Source organism: Ciconia boyciana, chromosome 1 (genome assembly GCF_034638445.1).
Source record: "Ciconia boyciana chromosome 1, ASM3463844v1, whole genome shotgun sequence".
Taxonomy (NCBI): domain Eukaryota; kingdom Metazoa; phylum Chordata; class Aves; order Ciconiiformes; family Ciconiidae; genus Ciconia; species Ciconia boyciana.
The window spans coordinates 116,091,471-116,113,156 of record NC_132934.1 but is presented as its reverse complement, the minus strand read 5'-3'; the positions used below and the strand labels follow the sequence as shown (position 1 = coordinate 116,113,156).

Sequence of the window (21,686 nt, the reverse complement as noted above, 5' to 3'; positions counted from 1 at the left end):
GGAATAAGTGGAATATTAATAGAAGAGTGGAAATGTCTGCACATTACGAAACATCATTAAACATAATAGTTTAAAAAGTTAAAATAAGATTATGCCTTTGCATTTTTGTATTGCCAGGGCACTTTGAACACTTTAAAAAGGACCTTGAAAAATTTACAGTTTTCCAATCTGAAACACAACTATCCAATATCTGTCACTGCAACACTGGACTCAGAAAGAGAAAATACGCCGTAGGCAGATGAACAGTTAACTAAAATATTTGGATAAACTTATATTGAGTAAGAAAAAACAAATAAATAATAAAAACACAATCAATTTGTCTAAGAAAGATTGACACTTTTGTGTGCAGTAGTGCAATACAGTATCTACAAAATTGGCTATATCCCATTGAGGCTATATCATCAAGCTGAATATTTACTCAGTCAATGCAGTATATACACTGTGCATTATGATTTCTTGATCTAGTTATATCTTGCTAATACAAATCTGGAAATGTAAGTGAGGTCTGGTAGAAACAAAAGAAACAGAATATGAAATGTTCCTGTTGTTTTACCTTAGTAAGTCTGGTAGCAGCTGAACTAATTGATTCTGTGATTGAACTGTTGATTGGCTTTGGCTGAAACTAAGGCTGCTATAGTAATTGATTCCAGATGACGAAGTGGAAATTGATATAAAGACCATATGATGGTAGTGTGAATTGATAGCAACTTTCTGGAGTGTTTGCTCTTAGAAGCTGAGTCAGCCTCATTTTCCAGTTGTTATAATTTTCCATCAATATATTTATAGGGAAACCAATGTTGTAATTTGAACATTTAACCCCAGATTTCAGTTTGTAGTTTACCCACAATCTTAATTTTTTTAAGTAGTAAAAATAAAAAGTTTCACAGTTTTAATTAGGTTGCTTTGGATATTTTTGCCATGGCAGGTACCTGACAGCCTTCAGAGATGATTGAAGACTTATCTGTAATCTGTTCTATCTACTGCCTCTTCAATGCTTAGTAAGAAAGGGTCTGAGTAGCTGCTGGTCCTGTACAGTTTGCTTCTCAATTACCAGTTGAAACCAACATATTGGGTTAATTCCCCATTTTCTTTAGTAAACAGGAGAAAGTCATCAAATGTTTACAACTTGGAGATAGGAATAATAATTATCTGATAAAACGTGGTATTGAAGAATGTGAGACCTTATTTTGAACCTCAGACCAACACTGTATTACCTTACAAACTCACAAACTCCCAAAAGAACAGCATTTCCTCACAGTTCTGTTGTCAGAGGCAGCCTGCAACCTTGCATAAATGAGATTGAAGACAAGCAAAGGACGTTACAAACAGAAGCCACTGAAAATCACATTTTTTAGTTAAGCTGCGAGCTCTACTCAAAATTAAACAAACAAAATGGAAAACACATTCTCTCCCTAAGAGTTTCAAATTGTGCCCTTAGTTCCTCTAATATTAAAGCAAGGACAGAGTGCAAAAAAGCAATTTCTTTTGATGAATTACATGATTAGGTTCCGATTCAACTTTTATTATATCCTGTAACATTTAACACGGAGTGTCACTAGAAACATTAAAATTGCTATAAATCTTGGGTATAAAAGCATGAAATCTCATTGCTGTGTTAAACAGTCATGCGGTTTCTGACTATTCAGAAAGTTCTGCTTCATTTCTGTTCATTAATTGCATCTGAGAACTGTGCGACTGCTGCCTATTCTGTTTGCCTGAACACAGCTCCTAATAGGCACTCTCATCCTTGGTTTACCTGGCAGGCAGCTAGAAGTGCTGGTATACAGCTATGATTTCGGAGCAATGGTACATTTCACTTTCTTTGCATGCAGCAGGCAGTTGTGCTTTAGGACTCAAATCGTATTAAAAGCTTGGAAATTTTACCATAGACTTTGGAAGGCCTGGGATGGACTGTAGGTTCCTAGCTCACCCCTCCCTTTGTTTCTTAAGGAAAACTTTTGTTTCTGATCAGGAAAGAAACATCACCTGTCTGTCTAGGACGTGCTGCACATACAGGCTCCACAACTGACTCGAAGTCAGAAATAAAATTATGCTCACTGGACTCAAACCTGAATGTTTTACTTTTATTTAGAATAAATAAAATAAATTTAAAAAATCAGAAATTAAATTTAGAATTCAAATGGTATTTGAAGTGTGTGCCTCACAATTAGGGTCTGAAAAGCCCCAACATGTAAGTTTAACTCTTCTGAGAAACACTCCCTGACTCCTGTTTATAATTTAAGTCACATTTGGGTCATTATTTGATTGTCTAAGTGGGACTTAAGTTAGACAAAGGCTATATGAAGTTCTCTGCTTCCTTGAAATTTAAGCATATGACTGTGCAGCTTGTAACATCTTTTCCTTCCTTTTTTTTTAGTGTGGGGGTAGAAGCACCAATGCTTATTTTCATAAGTGAGCTAGCATTTCACCATATAAATCTTTTTTACAAGAATGGAGATGTAGGCTCCTGATACCATTTCCAAAAATAACATATTGGTTCCTTTATTCAAGATCATATCACGTTAGCAGGGAAGCTGAGCATCTGATATGTAATCAATAAATGTGAGCATTTCACAGAAGCAAATTGCCCTCCAAGGAGGAATTGATCTCTAAAGATCATATTTTAAAAAATGTTCCATCTTTATGAATAAGAGATGGGGGTCATGTCAGAATAATAAAAAGACAGACTGGAAAAGAGATATTATATAATGAAATGCATTTGTGTGTGTCCCCTCCTGCTATCTTAATTGTATCAGCTTAGAAAACCACAAGTGTTTCACTGTTTACAACTGAGATTTTTGTATATTCCCGCACCATTGAGATGGACAGTCTCATAGCAAGTTTGTTGCATTTGTGCTTTTCCATTCTTATTTTACTTAAGCATGCTTCAAAATCCTGCTGTATTTCCACAAAATTCTAGATGCACCAGATTTGTCTGAGACACATGGTGATAACACCCCAGCATCTGAGACTAAATCCTGCAGATTCAGAGCTAGAATTTAGATTTAACAGAAAGGGGAGTCACCATTCTGTAAGTCTGCTGATTTTTAATGCAGCTTTCCTTATGTCATCTATCTACAACAAATTAAATGAAGCAAATAACAATGCGCAGTAGAAAAGCTTGTAATTTAAGAATTATATGGCTGACACACATGAAGAAATTATGCCATCATTTATCATCACCCTTTCTTGTATCTTTGAAGAGTTTAATCTAATGTGGGAGCTCCCAAAAAGAGATTATAAAAATCATCTGCAGTTTGAAATCCATCAAATACTTTCTTTTATAGATAAGCTGCAGCTTTGGGGACAAAATGGGAGCTATATGAGAGACAGATAAATCTCATTTAAAAGGAAGTGAGCTTGCTGGGAAGCTTACAAGATACAGAAAACTTAAATTGTGTAGGAAGTTAGTTCTGGACATTGCTCCCGCTGCACTGAAGAAGTGTTCCCCAGCGCAGGGAATCGTCATGGCTATACAGACTGATGTACAAAGTCCACCACTTTAACTTACTCCTGATACTAATGTTTAAAACAAGGAAAATGTGATTTCACTTAATTAGGATAGAACAGTAAAATGCTGCCTGGACCAAAAGCAATCGTATGCAACTTGTATGCTGTACTTCAAACACATATGTAAGACTTGCATGTACCTCACACTTTTTAAAAAGTGTGATGTTTTTAATAAAAAACACAAGTTTTTATTAGGTCTCTGTGACTGGGTGAATTTTTCCTGAAAGCCTGCTTTTAGAGCCATCACCATCGTGCCATCAACACCTGTGAGCGCAGGCAGTGGCAGTGCTCCTATTAGGAATGATATGCCTTGTATGCTTACTTGGGAACTTGTGTCTTCTTCCTTGGGGATGCAAACTGTGTACGGATTAGTGAAACCATTCAGCGAAGTGCAGGACATTAGGAGTCCAACGCTGGTGGGGGACATATAACCACAACCTGGCCAAGAAATCAAGCAACAATGACTAAAGCCCTTCTTTCGTTTATCTCTTCCTGGAAAAATCTGGATTTCTGGGCCCTGAGTAGAGGCAGTATCTATCACATGAGACTAGGAAACGCACAACTGAAGGGTTGAGAAAGCTTTGGTGATTTGGGATGGTTAGCTACCTTCGTTCATTAAGGACCTTCTGGGGACTCCCGTTCAGCACCGATTGCCATTTATTACCCATTTGTCATGGAGAACTTAAAGTTCTTGGCCTGGAGTAAAGAGGATCACTCCAGCGAGGCTGGTGGATTTAGGCTGTCATGCTCCAAGGTTCAGACCCAAATCTTGGACAAAGCAGACTCCTTTTTTTAATTTCTTAGTGAATTCTTATGCAGTGCAAAACTGCCCTATCTTTGGGCACGTGTAATACATATTTTATTCTCTTTCTCTCTCTTCAGTATATCTTTTTATATACAGTACTAGACATATGTAAATCAATATATATAAACTGTCACAAACTTGTGCCTGATTGTAAAATACAAAACATATTGAAGAGAAACTAAATAACAAAAAAGTTGAAGAAAGTTTTTTTTAATCGAAGTAACAAAGCCCATATGTTTAAAAAAATATTTCGAAGTGATTCAATGCTACGGTTAATTTAAAATGCAATATTTGTTGTGGCTTCAGAGTAGTTCCTACTAATCGTTACAGAAAAGACTGTTTTTGTGTTCACACAGGCACGGTGGGATGGCTTGACAGGACGCATAACATTCAACAAAACGGACGGCTTACGGAAGGATTTTGATTTGGACATTATTAGCCTCAAGGAGGAAGGAACAGAAAAGGTAACCAGATCTTTTGTAAAACAATGACAAACACCTAATTTGACAGGGGTGTAGGAAAGTCCATTCTCCTCAGCTTGAACCTCCTGTGCTTGGGGTATAAACCACTATTTTCAAGATTATTTAAGTCAAAGCTAAAACAGAGCTACTAAGATTGTTTTATTACTTTACAACACGTACTTTGCCTTTCAAGGTATGGGATAGGAATTTGGGACTGGCAATAATTGTCTGAATGGAAATAATTAATTTAAGTGCACATTATCTTCAGTTCTTGCCACTGTAACTTGGTGTGGTAAATTCATATATATAGGTAAAACCTAGACTTATCTTACATGTACTGCTTTTAATAAATGTGACATGAGGGAGAAAGGAAAGAAGGTGCTTGAGTAATAACCTCAACAAGAGTTGAGATGTTAAAAATTCTTCATGTTTTTGAGATTAGATCGGTTCTTTTTCCCTAACATCCCTAACTGCTTATCATAAATTGTGCCAAAATGGTGAGACTACAGGGGACTAAGTGACTTGTAGCATCTTTTGTTTGGAAACAGAAAGTTCTGCATGATACAATTTCAGAAACTGGTTCTGCATTCAAACAAAAGACAAATAAGATTCACATTCCTTCAGGACACTGAGGGAAGCATGCCTCTGGAAAAAAAAAAATCCGTGTCAAAAGATCTTGTTTTCCTTACTTTACTTTACCACTTACAAATTCTCCTGAAGATGCAGAGGTGTAAGGCAGGGAGACCTCCTTGACTTGCAGAGACCATAGGAAGGAGCCCAAAGCCATGGGCGCTTTTGGCCATGTTTCACACTAGCTGGACGGCGCTGCTGCTGGCATCCAAACTCTGCCACCGCTAGCTGGGGCCCATGCTGGAGACCGAGGGGGACTTGGGGGGGCCCCAGAGGGAGGGGGGATGGCCTTGCCCCAACCCTCAGCCAGCAAACATGGGTTCCTGATGGGCACCACAGGGCTCCCTCCACCGCTGCCTAGGAGGTGGCTGCTGTGGGTGTCAAAAAATCCCTAACACAGGTAACACCACCAGCTCATGGCAGCTGGAGACAGCGTTGTCCCTTGCTCTGCGTACACTGGCTTGACACTGAATGATAATTGCTGATGGGTTAATTGAGACTTTAAATGTAATTGCTCCAACACAGCTCTCCAGACGGGTTCTCCTTTCATTTTTAATGAAGCACTCTTTATTTTTCTCTGTACCAAGGCTGCTGGCGAGGTTTCTAATCATTTATATAAAGTGTGGAAGAAGGTTTGTACACAGACAGGTGATGCAAAAAACCTTTGGGCTGGGTCTTCAGACTCATCCTTTGGGTTTTGATAGTGACTCTCATATTGCAGTTTAGAGACAACAGCCTATCCGAGAGTATGAATTTTTCTGGTAGAATAAGTTTCATCCCGAGTCGAGTCCCTGTAATTTCAAATAGTAAAAATATCTTGGCAGGATTCAGCTTTTTCACCAAAATCTTTTTTTTTAATTATTGTTTTATTTCTTGGGAGCTGTGCTTTTCTCCTCTTAGAGTAGAGGCTCCTGGCTGCAGCAAAAGCAGTCCTTTTCTCAGCTGTTACCATTCCTGATTCACCTAAGATTCACCATGAGTGCCAAATTTGCACCTTTTCGAATGTGTATTAGCATCAGCAGCAAGGACTGTTTTAACGTGCAGGGTTGGGGTTTTTTTGCCTCCCACAAAATGCATACTGTGCACACAATGTTCAAGTATTGTTGACTCAAAATTTTGACGAGTGTGTTATTAGCTCCTTACAGAAAATAATATAGATGATTAAGTGGATGCTGTCATTCACCAACACACAGAAATTGGAACCAAGCTTGTTTATAAAAGATCTAAATTACCCCAGGAACCTCAGCCCTCTTTTAATGTGAGGTGCCTCTGCCTGGTGGATAAGGCACCAAAGTGGCAGTCAGAGACAAGCTCCATGCACTGCTCCCCACTGGAGGTACAACCTACGGTTGCCATTCTGTAAGGAGAAGATAACAACTGCATTTACCACGCTTAAAGTGTTCTGGAGTCACAAGATAAAAATTTCTTATAACACTTAGAATTATATTTTGTATGTATTGCACACAGATCTTATTATTTCCCACCCCTCCTACATACACAGTTAAAAAAGGTTTTGTTTTTGTGTAGTTTTGAGAGGGATTTTAATGCTACAGAGTATCCCAGTGCAAAACATCCTATAGCACTCTTTTCATGTTCTTATAAAGCACATACTTAATAACCTTGTTTTAATCTTCAGTGAATCAGGCTAAGGCACAAAGGCCCCCATTTCCCTCATTACTGGTGAATAGATCATCCTACCTGACATGCAGAACACTATTGAACCAATCTCGCTTTTGACTCTAGGCATTTCGTGTTATGCTGAATTGATTTAAACCAAATTGCAATTGGTTCAGAGCACAGGCTTGCTGAGAAGGGCATATGACACCTCTCAAACTTGTCACTAAACTGCAATAAATCCCCCGGATTCACCATAGTGATGTACTACCTTGGCCTCATTCTTCCAGTGCCCCTCCGACCTCCTCCATCGCTCTAATCAAGGTTGACCTGCAGTGTCATTCTTTTATCCAGACGTAGAGTGGTCTCCTGGTGTATTTTGTATGCACTGTGACTGTGTTGCTCCATGTTCTTCATGGTTGTTCTCTTCCCTGCTGCCAGCTGATGAAAGCCTATCAAGTCAGTAACAACGAGCAGAACGGCTTTTTTATTAAATCAGACACCTTGGTGCAAATTCAAGGACACTGGTTATTTACTATATTCCTGGCACAGGCTATCATAATTCCAACATTTTATTTTGTGTGTACTTTCCAGATCAGTTTCCCAACCTGATCTAGTTTTGGAAACAAAGGGAACGACTGATAAATGCTTGAAAAAATAATTTTAAAAAAGGCTTGACTATCTCCATTAAGCATACTTTGGAAAAAGAGTTTGTGAAAGGTGAAAGCAATGGCACCCAGGGACACAAACACAAAGTTTGTTTGAAATTATACAGTTATTACCCTAAATCCACACTCAGCAGGCACAAACTAATCTGCTGGGTTTGGTACAAAGGCAACACCATCTCTGCCTCAGTTAACAACCAAAGAAAAAGAGTCCAGCCTGGGTCTGAAATGACTGAGCATCTGTCGGCAGATAGAGACCTTCAGTACACAGAAGTCAGCGGGTTTTGTCTTAGACTCACTTGGCAGCTTCACTGGCAATCCCAGCAGAGAGGATCTGAAAGCAGATCGCTCCCGGGTAGAGCTGAAACACGCTGGCAGAGCAGCGTGGCGTTGTGAAGGGCTCTGTGGATGGCCAATGTCAGACCCCCAAGCCATCCGTCTGGTGCTCTCCACAAATTTTCAATACAAACCAAACTGCCTGAGCCAGCCCCTTGCCTGGAGTTTTCTCACATCAGCCCTCAGCCATGCTGTGTATGCAAATCTAAAGGCAAAAAAACCTGAAGATGCTTTCAGACTGCATTTATGTTAAGTAAATATTTATCTGAGTAAATCAACATGGTTATAACTTCTGCCCTCACAAGGTGTAGATCCAAATCCACTGAAATCATGGAGATCGTTCCCTTGAGGCTTTGGACTGGGCATTAAATACTGCAATTCTTCACTACCTCTGGGGCTAGAAAGGAATTTGCCTTTGGCCACTTATATTTACTGAGCAAATATGGATCAGTGGGTGAAATGGTATCACCTTGCTAGCTCTGTCATATATAGTAGTCGAGAAATGACAGAATAATCTTTGCTAAACCTGCTGAAGGCACAGCGGAAGCAAAAGGCCAGTGCATCCATCAATCTGCTTCAACATATTTATTCAAGCTTTTAATCTGTTGTATTGGAAGAGAGAGGTCTTGCCATATGTTTCAACTCTACCACTTACAAAAATTTTAAAAAAATCATAAAAATAGACATCTGATATTTTTTAGCAGGAAACAAAGTCGACATGTTCCACTTTTGTAGCAAATTGGCTAATACACCACTGCATTGACATGCCTTATACTCTTACAGCTTATTCATTTCCACCTGCTTTTGAAAGGGCAACATGTTCCCTGTGTTTTTTAAATCAGCCATTTGATGTTGCTGCCTTACTCAGACCTACAGCCATTTCCCTTCTCTAGCATTTGGTACTGCTGGTGTCTCTTTCTGTGGTGACTAGAGCCAGTGCACTCTTCCTAGGCGGTGAGCATTTAGGGAAATGTTTTGGCTCGCTGCAGCCGGGCAGCCACTCACCCGCTCTCTTCTGTGCAGATTGGGGTTTGGAACTCATACAGTGGCCTTAACATGACGGACAGCAACAAGGACCGATCAACCAACATCACAGATTCCTTGGCTAACCGGACGCTTATTGTCACCACCATTTTGGTGAGTCTCGCTGGGCGGAGGTGACACCACCAGCCGCGCTGTAGGATGCAGGCATTGCTGACAGTGGGCTGTGGGGCCCGCCGCGGCCACCTTTGCTGCCTCCGCCCTGCACTCCACAGCTGTTTTCCACCACACTAAACAATGTTTTATTAAACTAGCCTGTTTTCAAGCAAACTTTTTTATTTAGACTCAGAATCGACATACACATTCATCTATCCACAAGATTGATTCAAAAATACCCCACTGCCAATGAAAGACTCTCGGGAACCTCCGCCTCCAAAATTGTTTAGCTTACTTCAATATTTCAGAGACGAACCCTGCATGCCTTTCTTCCCAGAAGAATTAACACACACAAATACTCAGCTTTGTAGTCAGTGCTTATATAGCCTTCCTTTTTACTGAAAATGAGATGAAGAAGACTGAAAGAAAGTAGCGAACAGTGGATAGACAGATTGAGGTATGTCCTTACTATGATAAATGGAAAATATGCAACTGGATATTCACGAGTTGTTCTGCCTCGTGCTTTCTCCCTGGCCAGTAATGCCACTTTTTTCAATTATTTTGCCTAATTCCTCAGGAGGAGGGAAGAGCTCAAAGGCTCCCTCTACACTCCTTTTCTATTGCCAGAGGTCTTTTGCCCACATTAAACTGCAGAAACCTGCTTGCCCTGATCTTCTTGCCCAAAATCCTTTAAAAAGAAAAGCAACAAGGTACTTTGCCACCTACCTATGCTGTTCTCCATTCTCTCATGCGAAGACCTGCTCAACTCACAGCTCTTTTGTACATTTGAAGATTTTTTTCAAGAAAGATTTATTTCTCAGAGAATATAAAATTTTAGGTTCCCCTTATGATTCTTTTTCTGTTATTTAGGCTTCTCTCTCCTTCAATATCCCTTCCTGTCCCCTAGGGTGGGACAATGTAGAGTACAGATCTAGGGTCTGATTTTGGAGCTGCTAAGCACTACTTTAATTAAAGCTCCTGGGAGCTATGAATGGTCTGTTCCACTGAAAATTAGGGCCCTTATGCTTATCACTAATTGATTCAGTCAATTTGTTAACACACCTAAAACAGATTTTAATGGACACGGTAAATTACTGGTTTCCATCTAATTGCAATCCATTTATAAAATATTAACATAATTTAGGAAAACTATATAATCTGAAACAAACCTCATTTCTATTGCTATGTCTACTGTCTTTTTCTATAGGAAGATCCCTATGTTATGTACAAGAAGTCTGACAAGCCCTTGTATGGAAATGACAGATTCGAGGGTTATTGCCTGGACTTACTAAAGGAGCTGTCAAATATTTTAGGCTTCATCTATGAGGTCAAACTAGTTTCTGATGGTAAATATGGAGCCCAGAATGACAAAGGAGAGTGGAATGGGATGGTCAAAGAACTCATAGATCATGTAAGATTGAATCCTTCTCTCTTTATTCTCCTTTCACCTGTGGTATTTTATACAAAGCCAGCTCAAATGAAATGTTTGCTTTAGTTTTCATTTTTTTAGAGCCACTGGTCTGTCTTTGTTGCCATTTGTCAGAGTATGAAGTCATGTCAGTACGTCTGAACCAACAGTTTGCGGGTGTTGGGGGGAACCTCCATCTGCGGTGGGGCAGCAGGCACTGGGCTAACACGGGTCCTGCCCGCCCCTTGGCTACAAACTCCAAAGGCAAAGGCTGAGCTTCCAGCTCACCTCTGCCTTGTGGCAGCCTCTGGTCTGTGGACGTAGTCCCTGCCCAGACGCTCCGGCACTCCTCACTCTCATTCTGCCCCGTTGCACAGGACCGAGCCCCACGTCCCTGGTCATACCTCTCCTACTCATATGCAAGACACAAACATACCTCTGCCTGCAAAAAGAGGAAACAGATTACCATGTACCAAACAATACCCTAGCAATGTTAAATTTTGTTGCACACTTCAGATTTATAGTCAAATTTGGTTTAGTTTTTAACACCTGGGGGAAAAAAATGGAAGGAATAGTAATGCGTTTGCTGAACGTGAAAAAGAATGAGTATTTTCCCATTTGTGTTTTCAGAAAGCTGATCTGGCCGTTGCTCCTCTCACTATTACCTATGTAAGAGAGAAAGTAATTGATTTTTCCAAGCCCTTCATGACTCTGGGAATCAGTATCTTGTACCGGAAGCCCAATGGGACAAACCCTGGTGTTTTCTCCTTTTTAAACCCTCTTTCTCCTGATATTTGGATGTATGTTCTCCTAGCCTGCCTTGGAGTCAGTTGTGTCCTCTTTGTCATTGCAAGGTAAGTCGAAGACGTAGTTTTAGATGCATCCACATTAACTACCTCTCCTCCCATAGGTGTTGCATGGGCTTTGCAAAGTGGATATAGTATAATACTATCCGAAGGGTTTTATCCAGTCCTAAAACATAATGTTCTAGAAAGTCTCTTGGTATTTTCACATCAACACTGCTATCACTTTTATATATTGCAATGTGATGAGATTTTAGTTTCCTTAAGGGCTGAAAAGAGAGAAATATCCGATGAAATGTGTCAGCCTTTCTTTGTCAGTACACAACACCTCAGCAGACTACATGTTGAAAAGCAGTTTATATAACTTGCATGTAAGCACTTCTCTTTTCCACTAACAGTGCATACAGTTAAAAGGTAAGAAAGAGGATGTGAAGATATTTTTGCTGAAGGATGTTAATTAGCTCAGCTAATTTCCCCTTGAAAATACAAGATAACGTGACTGGGAACCTGAGGGGACAATCTGCAAGGTGATGTATAGCTAAGGCTCTCTCCCCACGCTGTCCTGAGGTGCACCCTGCCTGTGAGTGGCAGGCTCCTAGTGATGTCCCTGTTCAAAACCAGCAGGAAATAAGCACGTACACACCGCTTTTCTAAATGAGGCCAAAGCTCATAATGTTCTTAAAGGCAGGTGTGCCACAAAGTTTCTGGACCAGTGGACCACAGTCACATCTCCAGAGGGCCAGCAGAGCACTCTATACCCTTATCACTGAACTTTACCTTAAAAACTCTAGACAGCTGACATGGTTTCACAAACCGGATACAAGCTACTTATCGTGGCCTCAGAGACCATGGACCAGTCTGAGAGTCAGTTGCTCTAGGGCTTTGAACAAGAGCAAACCAAGCATGAAAGAAAATGAACTTAGGAATCTTGTCAGAGGAAATTGGTCATTTGAGGCAAACTTTTTTCTATACTCCTGAATAAACCTGGACTCTGAACTGGCATAGTTATTGTCCTTTTCTTCAGATAGTGGCCTTGGAATTTCATTTCCAACTCTGTTTATTTGATCTCATCCTATCCTTCATTTTTTCTTTTTTATAATTTAAAACATAAATATTTTTATTAGTGCTTCACAGAGATTCATATTTTGGTTCTTTTTACTGAGGATCCCTAATGAAGCCTTTCCCCACTTCTGTTATGTATTGTTTTGCATATACAACAATATATTCCACATTTATAAAGTATATGGAAAATAGCCTGAGGAAACATTTGTACTATGAAATATAAGAACTGAAGTGATGTGTCATTGGAAGTCCACACAGTCACATCACAGCAAAAGTAACAGAAATGCTGCAGTTTTTAGTGCAAATGATGGCATTCAACTTCAAGAAGTCAGCAATAATGTATATATTCCAATGTATACATAAGTATACCTCATTCAAAGGTCATAAAATAATTGTAATCTGAATCTTTAATTTTGATAATAATATCACATTGTGCCTGACTTCCGCTTCTGTGTAAGCCAGGTCAAATTAAGCTCTTGCTGCTTTTCCTCCAATTCACTGTTCTCTTTTAATCAAAAGAGAGAGCCCTGCAAAACCTTTATTCACACGAGCAGTTCTGCTGAGAGTGACTGGCCTCGGACATACATTTCTCCATGGTCCACTGAACAACCCTTGTTCCAGGTGGACACCCTATGTGAATGCTTTGCTTGTTTATGTTTCTGTACTGGTACCAAAGCAGAGAAATTTGTGGGGTTTGCTTTTTCCTTTAAATTGCTGAGAATGTGAAGAAGGAGGAGGGAATTAGAGGAGGAGAGGTCATGGGTTAACTTATTCGTGTTGGCCCTAGGTAAAAGAAAGAGTTTATCCACCCCTGGCAGCTATGGGACTGTATACAATTAGTCATGACTTCCCACAAGCTCTTGCAGTGGCTCACTGTACCATAAATAATAACTCTTACTGTACGCAAATCATGATCTCATTCATGACTAATATTAAACCTGCTCGACTATGACAGATTGACTTTTCTGCAGTTGTGTGCCAAGACTAAAAACATCCCACAGTCCTCTCCACCTCAGAACAGGCGGAAGGGAAAACAAAGCCCAAGTTATCCTCAGTGCTTCTATTTTTTAAAACAACAGCATCGAGTCTGCAAGAATAAATAAGCATCAGGGTCCTCTGTCTGCTCGCAGAGCTGCCTACACGCAGATGCGCGGCCGGGAGCAAGCCAAAGGGAAACGCGCAGTGCTCACAAATCATCGGCTGTGAAACCTGTTTGCTTTTCTTTCTTGGCTGTTAAGTATTGCTCCAAATCATGGTGTAGTCTTTGGGTAAATCCATAGGTTCACCCTGTGTAACTGTGTTATGTTTTGTTCCTGAAATCTTTCTAAAAAGCAGTAGTTCCAGGAGCAGCATAACTAATGAAGCCTGATTTCCCTACAGATTCGTGTCTCATGGTGGATTGTGATCGCCAATTGAAGTTTGTTTGTCTGTGTGTTTGCTTTCCCTGCAGCTGAAGGATTTATAGGCGATCTTTCCCATGCGGATTAACTGATATGTAACAAGTTGTGAGCTCATCCTGCAGCTTCTCTCCTACTGGGGCTACTACTGCAATGTTTCATGACACTTGCAGGAGCATAACAACCTCTAAGGCCTCTACCTATTTGTCAAATGTGGCTAAAATTAGCTAAAAGCCTTAAATGTCATTAGAGGTATAGACCCACACACATTCATAACACACAGCACAAAACACAACTTGTAACAAATATATCAAGTTTGCATATAATTCTCATAACTCACCTATTTTAGGAAAAGAGGAGAAGAACACACTAGTTTCAGCAAAACAGTTAGTATACTTTTCTGAATTTTTACATTTTTTCTGACATAAATGCTTTTTTCAAACTGATGCCTAAAATGAGTGCCTAATTAGATCATAACGATATAGGCTGAAGTACCCAAAACTGTGTTCACGTCATCTTCATTTACTTCAGACTTTATAAATTTTAATTTACTCCAAGAAGCTAAGCCATTCTTACTGTCCATATCTAGACCTGTTCACGTCTGCAAATATGTCAAGACTTCTGTAAGATTTGCCAAGTGTTTCAGCAAATATGGGTTAGATTGGTTTTAAGAACACCAGGAAGCATCCACTTCTTAACACTGCCACGGTAAATTAAATGGCTAACAGTATTTTGACATCAGTTCATGGGAGACAAGTACTTGGGAAAAATGTTCATAGACTGGGATAATCTTCCTGTTATTTCTTCAGACTTTTCAGCAGCTGAATATTTTCTCATTTGCCTTGGAGCCTTATGTAGCCCTGTCATTGTTATATTGATTTTTGAACTCAAACACTGAAGTTTTTATCACTGTGAAGGGTTACAGACTGACAAAGCTCTTTTCCTAAGTACACTGGCAGTGAATGAACAAGGCATTTTCTGCTGAATTTTCCCTTTACTGCTAATGCCCTATCAGCTGTGCTGTTGATGTCAATGACGGTAGAGATAGGTAGCTGAAGTAACCGTTAGTGGTGAATAAAGTCACACAGAGCTTATATAAAAAGGTGCTTATGAGACCTTGAGCATCTCATCTTTATCATAAACCTCAGCCTAGCTACTGCTGAAGGTCCAAAGAGGGACAAAAACAGGGGAAAAAGGCCAGGAAAACAGAAGGCCTGTTTTCCTGAGCAGAATTGTAAGCCAGCATCTTCTTAGAGCCCAGCACGGCAATAAAAACACAAGAAGAAAATCAGCTCTTGTTTCAGGTGAAAAAGAAATACATACTCTAGTACCACATTAAAATATATACCCAGTGCTATAAAAATCTTTCCAGTCTGGCAGAAAGAGTTTTGCTGCCAGCATTTCATTGCCGCTTTCTAGCAACTGCCTTTTTGCTCTTTCGGTGATGGAGACATTTGTGTCCAACCTACTCAATGTGGCTGTTGTCTGAAATGATGCAAGATCCCAGCCTTGGGCTTCCCAGTCAGGTCAGGCAGAGTTATTTGCACATCTTCTTACTGTCCTGTGTTAACACTCTAGGACCCTGTGGGTGAACGCTCAGCATGGGACCTCTTCACTTCTATGGCAGGCGGCAGCTAAGGCAACCTACAGGTCATAATTTCGGGTCTCTTGTTGAGGATGTGTTTCCCCACATGTGCAAGAAGGGGAAACTGTTCCCTCTGAGCTGGGAACAACTTGGTTACCACACAACAGTTGGTTCCATTGTTCTAGCACAAATTTGAAACATATAACTTGGTGATTGCCTTTCTTTTAACTGGTGTGTGCACAACTGTTGTATTTTGAACCTGAAAACTGCGTCTTTTGTTACAATTTTTAACACTATTGTGCTAGTAACGGTAATACTGTGCAGCTAATGGCATCCTAAGCTACATACTGTTTCAGTTAGTGGGTTCATTACTATCAGAGTTCATTACTTCAGCTAAGCAAGGCACTCTGCTTGCAACCGTGAATAAATTCAATGCTTAATTATATTGTTGAAACAGTAATTAAAATGTATTGGCATGACATTGTCAATTAAAGCTATATTCATAAACTTCATGAGAAAGTCTGCAGCAAGCCATGCAGCAGTGGGAAGCAACAGCAGGCAAGGTACCTTGGGGAGAAATGGTCCTTAACGTAACTCTGCCAAATGTTGTGCAGAGCAGAAGGGGCATGGTCTGCAGTTGCAGGATGGTGCACGGGGAATAGAGCAGAGTTCTTCTGTTAAAGGCAATCCTCTGCGTCATTCTCTCCCTGCAATGCCGACAACGTGGCCCTATGGCTTTCAGGCACTGCAATTGCTCCCGAACGCCTTCAAATGATCGACAGCCTTTTTTTCTGCTGCCGTGGCAGTCTCGCACAGGGATAGCGCATTCAGCATCCAGCATCTCAACTACAGAGAGCTAACGATGGTTGCCTTTAGAGGGCTGCTACTCCTTCGTTATTTTCTAAATGCCTTACCAAGGAGCAGCTACGTGGCTTCCAGTTGTCCCCCTGCCCCTGCAAATGTCTGTCTGTCTGTCAGCAGTGAAGGCAGGGAAGCTGTGGGGCGTTGCAGCAGTCTCACCCTTGGGAGCTCTAACCCGAGAGCGGGAGGAGTAAGGGAGTAGCTCTGTGCTAGATCTGGGACTGTGAAAACGGCTCCTGGCATTGCAGCGTCGCTCCACAGCTTGCACAAGGCAGCTGCGAGACGTCCCGCGGGCAGCCTTTCAGCTGAGGTTTTCTTTTTCTTGTTTCCTTCATTAACCTCCTCACTTTGTGCGTTCTTCAGCAGGTTTGCTGCCACTGTGTGTACTCTATTTGATGTTTACAGATTGTTTCTGTTAACTGCCACAGGTTTACACCATATGAATGGTATAACCCCCACCCGTGCAACCCAGACTCAGATGTGGTGGAAAACAATTTTACTTTACTAAATAGTTTCTGGTTTGGAGTTGGAGCTCTCATGCAGCAAGGTACACCGGTTACACTTCGTTATCGCACACGTCCCACAGTCTGCTCAAGGGCTTCTGTGCTGGTAAACTCCACCCTCTGTAAATACAACATATACTGTAAAACCTGATCTCAGAAACTAAGCGGTAGAAGAAAGGAAGAAAACGACGTGCCGCTGCAACCGGGAGCAGGCAGAGGAGGGGAACCCGTGAAACCCAGAACAGGGCTGCAGCGGGAGGAAGGAGGGGAAGCACCTGAGAGAAAGGGAGGCGGACAGGGCCACATGGGAGTTTCTGGAGCTGAAACGTAAAATAATCGCAAGAGGGATATGAAGTGCTTCATGCTGAGGTTGAGTTTATTGGTATGAGAGGTTTGGCAACAGGAAACAGTTGGTCTCCATCCCAGCGGAAATAGTAACAGCCTTAGCGACCCTAGAAAAACTGTTTTAACTGCCAAACAAGAAAAAAGATGCTCTTTCTTCAGAAGGGTTGTTAAGTTTGTTGGCACTTGTCAAAAACTTCGTTTAAAACCAAAACCAAACCTTTTTTTTTATGGCTTTTCTGCAGGTATGAGTCCCATCCTTCTGTAAATGCATCCAACCCTAGAAGCATTAACTTAACCCAGTCACAAGCCCCTGTTGCTGATGATTTTGGAAACTGATGACATTTTACTCAGTTGACAAGGAAGGGCAGTGAAGCTTACTCCATATGGGAAGTCAAACAGATATGTGTACTAAACACATTTGTTTATGGCGTGTATGTTCTAAGGTTTCCAGTTAAATCATTATTCACCAAAACTGAGGTCCACTGAAAAGAATGCAAATGTTTTCTGACAAACCTTTCAAGCTGAATCAAAGCTGAACAAAAAAACCCCACCCCATGACAACAACCAAAAAGGCAATCCAGAGGAAAGCCCAGCAGTACCTTGGTATTAAATTCCTAAACATTTAAGTAAGGAATATAAAACCATCTCTGCATCCATCCAGGTACAGTTTATTCTTCCCTCTTTAACAGAAGTGAGTAGCAGTAAAAAAACCATGAGGAGGATTTTTTCCTAGATATGGTAGAGAATAAAGTTTGTATTGTACCTAAGATGCACTTGCTTTCATTGGTGCACCAGTGTATTGACAGGATATAGAGCTTCCTCACAGAAATTACTTTGAAGGAGGCTGGATGAAGGAAGAGCCGTTCTGTTTTGCTTTTTTGTTTTGTTTTCCTTCCGCTTTATCAGTAAAACACAGGCTGAGGTTTTACAGTATTAGGCAGGTGTGTGTATATAACTGTGATTGCTCTGTGTGTGAAAGTGCCCCAGGATTTTGTGTTTCGATGTACTGCCTTTTTTGGAGTTTACCATCATCCACAGCAAACTGTGGGATGCAGTGTCTGCTCGTTACCACTACCTTGGGTACATGACAGTCAGCCCCAACCAGACTCTGCTTGTCTTTCAAGAAGATTCAAAACAAAACAAAAGAAAGAAAGAAACAAAGAAAGAAAGAAAAAACATTTGTAAGGCAGCACAAATGTTTCCATGTACAAGCTTGTGGTACGTGTGATTGTAAGTGCATCGTTGTTAATGTGAAGAGTTTGAACATGATGTGAATGGTTGTGAAACTCTGCACCTAGCGTTACACTCTTTCTTGTTGGCAGCAGCTGCTTGTTATGCTTGATTGGAAGCCCCTTGTTATTAAATTTTAAAATGTGATGATCAGACTTTCTCTTTTCTACAGAGCGTGAGCAAAGTCTGGATCAGGATTGGCTGTCATGTCTGCCATAAAAAGGCACTAGAGAGACTTCAGCAAGTATTGTCTCTGACCCCGAGTCTTGCTAGCAACGTTTTTATTTAGATGTTACTTCCCCTGTTTTTCCCCTGAAAGTCTCAGATGTGTTATGCATACTCCGAAAGCATCCAAACAGGACACATTTCATCCAATCCATTCAGGGAAACTATCACTTTCAGAAAGGCAAGCTATCTGTCAGAGCCCCAGTGCAGCCAGGCAATGGGTCAGACCAGGACTATCCCATTAAGGAGAGTGCTCAGGGTGAAGTTGGTGAGCATGGAGCAGATATTAATGCTTTTCGCTGGAATCAAGGCCCTCGAAAAGGTGAACATTGAACTAATCATGGGAGCGATCAAAAGAGATGCTAGGCCGGCTTGGTTCAGCTGCGAGCAGAGTGTGCTCAGCACCTCACAAAAGCAAAACTGTAGCTCACTGCATAATTAATAGACTCTGGCGTCTTGAGCTTAATTGAATTGAATGTATTATGCTGCTTTTTCACAAACAACTTTTTGCTAGAGGAAATCACAGGAGGTTTGGCATCTCACCCCACAGATTTAGCACACAGGGCTTCTCCGTCTACTCTCTTGTGCCGCTGAAAGGCTGCGCTGGCAGATTTCATGGTTGCTTGTTAAGATATCTGCAAGGTATCCGGCTATTATGCATTACTGGGATGTATATGTCAGAGCTAGGTATTACATCAGGGTCCACGTGTAGAAATTATATTTGTATAGCTGTCTAAGCTTAAAAAAAATAATACCTTCAAGATGACCTGGATCAGCACTCCTAGAAGCCAGCTTTTGCAGGTCAACCCCAGCTTAGAAATAAACACACTTTTCTCCTGAAAGCAACAATATAAAAAAAGAAAAGATTTCATCGTATTGAAAAAAAAATCTAACCTGAAAAGCAAGAAAGTACAACAGACCACAAACACAAACCCAGATAGAGCTACAGCTCTTGAAATGGGTACGTTTGGACTCAAAAATTTCAAGTGAGAGTTTTTGCTTTTAGACTGCTGGCTTAATTTGAAATTTGCACAGGGCTGCACAGGCAGAGCATCTGCTCTCGCAGTTTGGCAGTTCTGTCAACCTACTCAAACCCTTGGGCTATGCTTAGCTTTGACCTTTAAGAGACATGTCTATATGTTTACAAAGCTAAGTTAAATCTGTTTGCTGGTTGTTTGGAAAGTTTTTACCCTTTTGGTCTTTGCCCCAAAAGTCACATTAAGAGTTCTTGCAAAGTCTGAAAATATTCTCTGTAACACGTTTAAATTTCTTACAGAAATCATTAAATAGTTGGGGAGACATAATATGTCACATTTTTCAAGTAAAGAAATATGTTTGTCACATCAAAAGCTTTATGTGCTGAGATCTCCATTCACAGGCACTTAAGTACTTTCTTAAGTCCATCCTTCATCAACAAAATAAGTATGCAAAGGCTTAACTTTGAAGTCAAAAATATTCAAGTGGCTGTCTAAGTGCTTTGCTGAACCAAATCCTTGAACCCCACATAATGAGCTGAGTTCAGTGGGGATGCCTCTAGAAAAAACAGCACAAAATTGCATCAGAATGCTTAGAAATACGAGTACCTGTGTGGCTTAAATACAGTTTGTCTGAGCTGTTTAAAAGCCGTTTCAGCACAGTTAACACCCACCCGTGCTGTTCCGTGGGGTTTTATGACAATGGCAGATCACTTTGGTATTTGTCAGTGTGACATGCAGGCAGATCTGCTAAAACCTTTTCAGCAATAATGAGTGTTAAATACACTGTCCAAAACTTTGCATTGCCCTGTAGATCCAAAGGATACGCCCATTCACCCTCTGAATTTTCAAATGTAAACCACACGTTTCTGATAAGACGTGTTCTGGGTTTTGAGCTCAGGTTCACACAGGCCAATGAGTTCACTGGAACCGCATTGATCACCCTGTTTCTGCTTAGGTATGTCGATAGGATGCACAGGCCAGGTTTCTCTTGTAAGATATTTCTGCCAGGTAGCTTATAAGCAGAATAGCATTCTGCTAAAGGTCTGTGATTAAAAAATTGATTACAGTATACTGGTAAAAAGAGATTCAGGAAACAGGCAAAAATACTAGTATAGCTTGCTGGGGATGTAAGAAGTTAATATGACAATGAGCATTAGCTCAGGGATGTAATGGGGCTTAGACCCAAGGATAATTCCATTTGTCATGTATCATGGCATACATCCCCTTCACAGTGTGTTACCATTATAAATGTTAGCTGTGCATCTGTAAGATTATTGTTTAAATCATTTTATCATACTACAGCTCATAAAAGCATTCCGTGCCTAAAAACAGTCTGTGGTGTCAGGAAAGACATCTTTCAGCATCATTTTAATATGATTGTTCTGATGATATTGTAACAGGATCAGAGCTGATGCCCAAAGCTCTTTCCACCAGAATAGTTGGAGGAATATGGTGGTTTTTCACCTTAATCATAATCTCATCCTATACTGCCAACCTGGCTGCCTTCCTGACCGTGGAGAGGATGGAATCCCCCATTGATTCAGCAGACGATTTGGCAAAGCAAACCAAGATAGAGTATGGGGCTGTTAGAGATGGATCCACAATGACCTTCTTCAAGGTAAGATGTCATCAGCCAGCTCTGTACGGTCGGACTGACTCATGGCCCTCCAGCGATACATCGTGAGGCGGAATCACAACACTTGGAAGGATTAGTGTAATAGGCAAATACATCATTTGCCCAAATCCATAGAGGATTCTTCAGCAATATTAATGTGAAAGATAGGAGATCTTCCCCCAAGAGATATGGAGAAACAATCTGATGCTGTACTGCTGTGAAGGTCAAACCCATGCCTTTGATGGGAGAATCTGAAGGGAACCAGGGCATGGACATGGGGACATTCTGCTCCAGGTTGTTTCTCAGGGCAAGATCTCAGCTTCTTACAGCCACTTGGCTAAGGTCACTTCTGAAGGCCCCATTTGCACCAGAAAAATACTGCAGGCAGTCAAAATGCAAGGTTGTTTGTCCCTTTTTTAAAATGGTCCATGGTCAATATTACACAGGCTATTAATATATGGGCCACATACATACCTAAACACATCTCTAAGTATAAGGTCACTTTCTGTGGCTAATT

At 40.8% G+C, this 21,686-nt stretch overlaps 1 protein-coding gene across 2 annotated transcripts in view; it reads left to right on the top strand.

Moving 5' to 3' along the window:
• The window catches only part of GRIK1 (glutamate ionotropic receptor kainate type subunit 1), a 177,207-nt gene that overhangs the window by 135,237 nt on the left and 20,284 nt on the right, over positions 1-21,686 (top strand). The window contains exons 8-14 of one of the 2 annotated variants that reach the window (XM_072851856.1): positions 4,672-4,779; positions 5,994-6,038; positions 9,045-9,158; positions 10,366-10,569; positions 11,197-11,420; positions 16,703-16,821; positions 20,955-21,172. In XM_072851856.1, coding sequence (XP_072707957.1) covers positions 4,672-4,779; positions 5,994-6,038; positions 9,045-9,158; positions 10,366-10,569; positions 11,197-11,420; positions 16,703-16,821; positions 20,955-21,172 — 1,032 coding nt within the window. The remainder of the gene's footprint in view (positions 1-4,671; positions 4,780-5,993; positions 6,039-9,044; positions 9,159-10,365; positions 10,570-11,196; positions 11,421-16,702; positions 16,822-20,954; positions 21,173-21,686) is intronic. The other variant, XM_072851867.1, reaches the window with a different exon arrangement.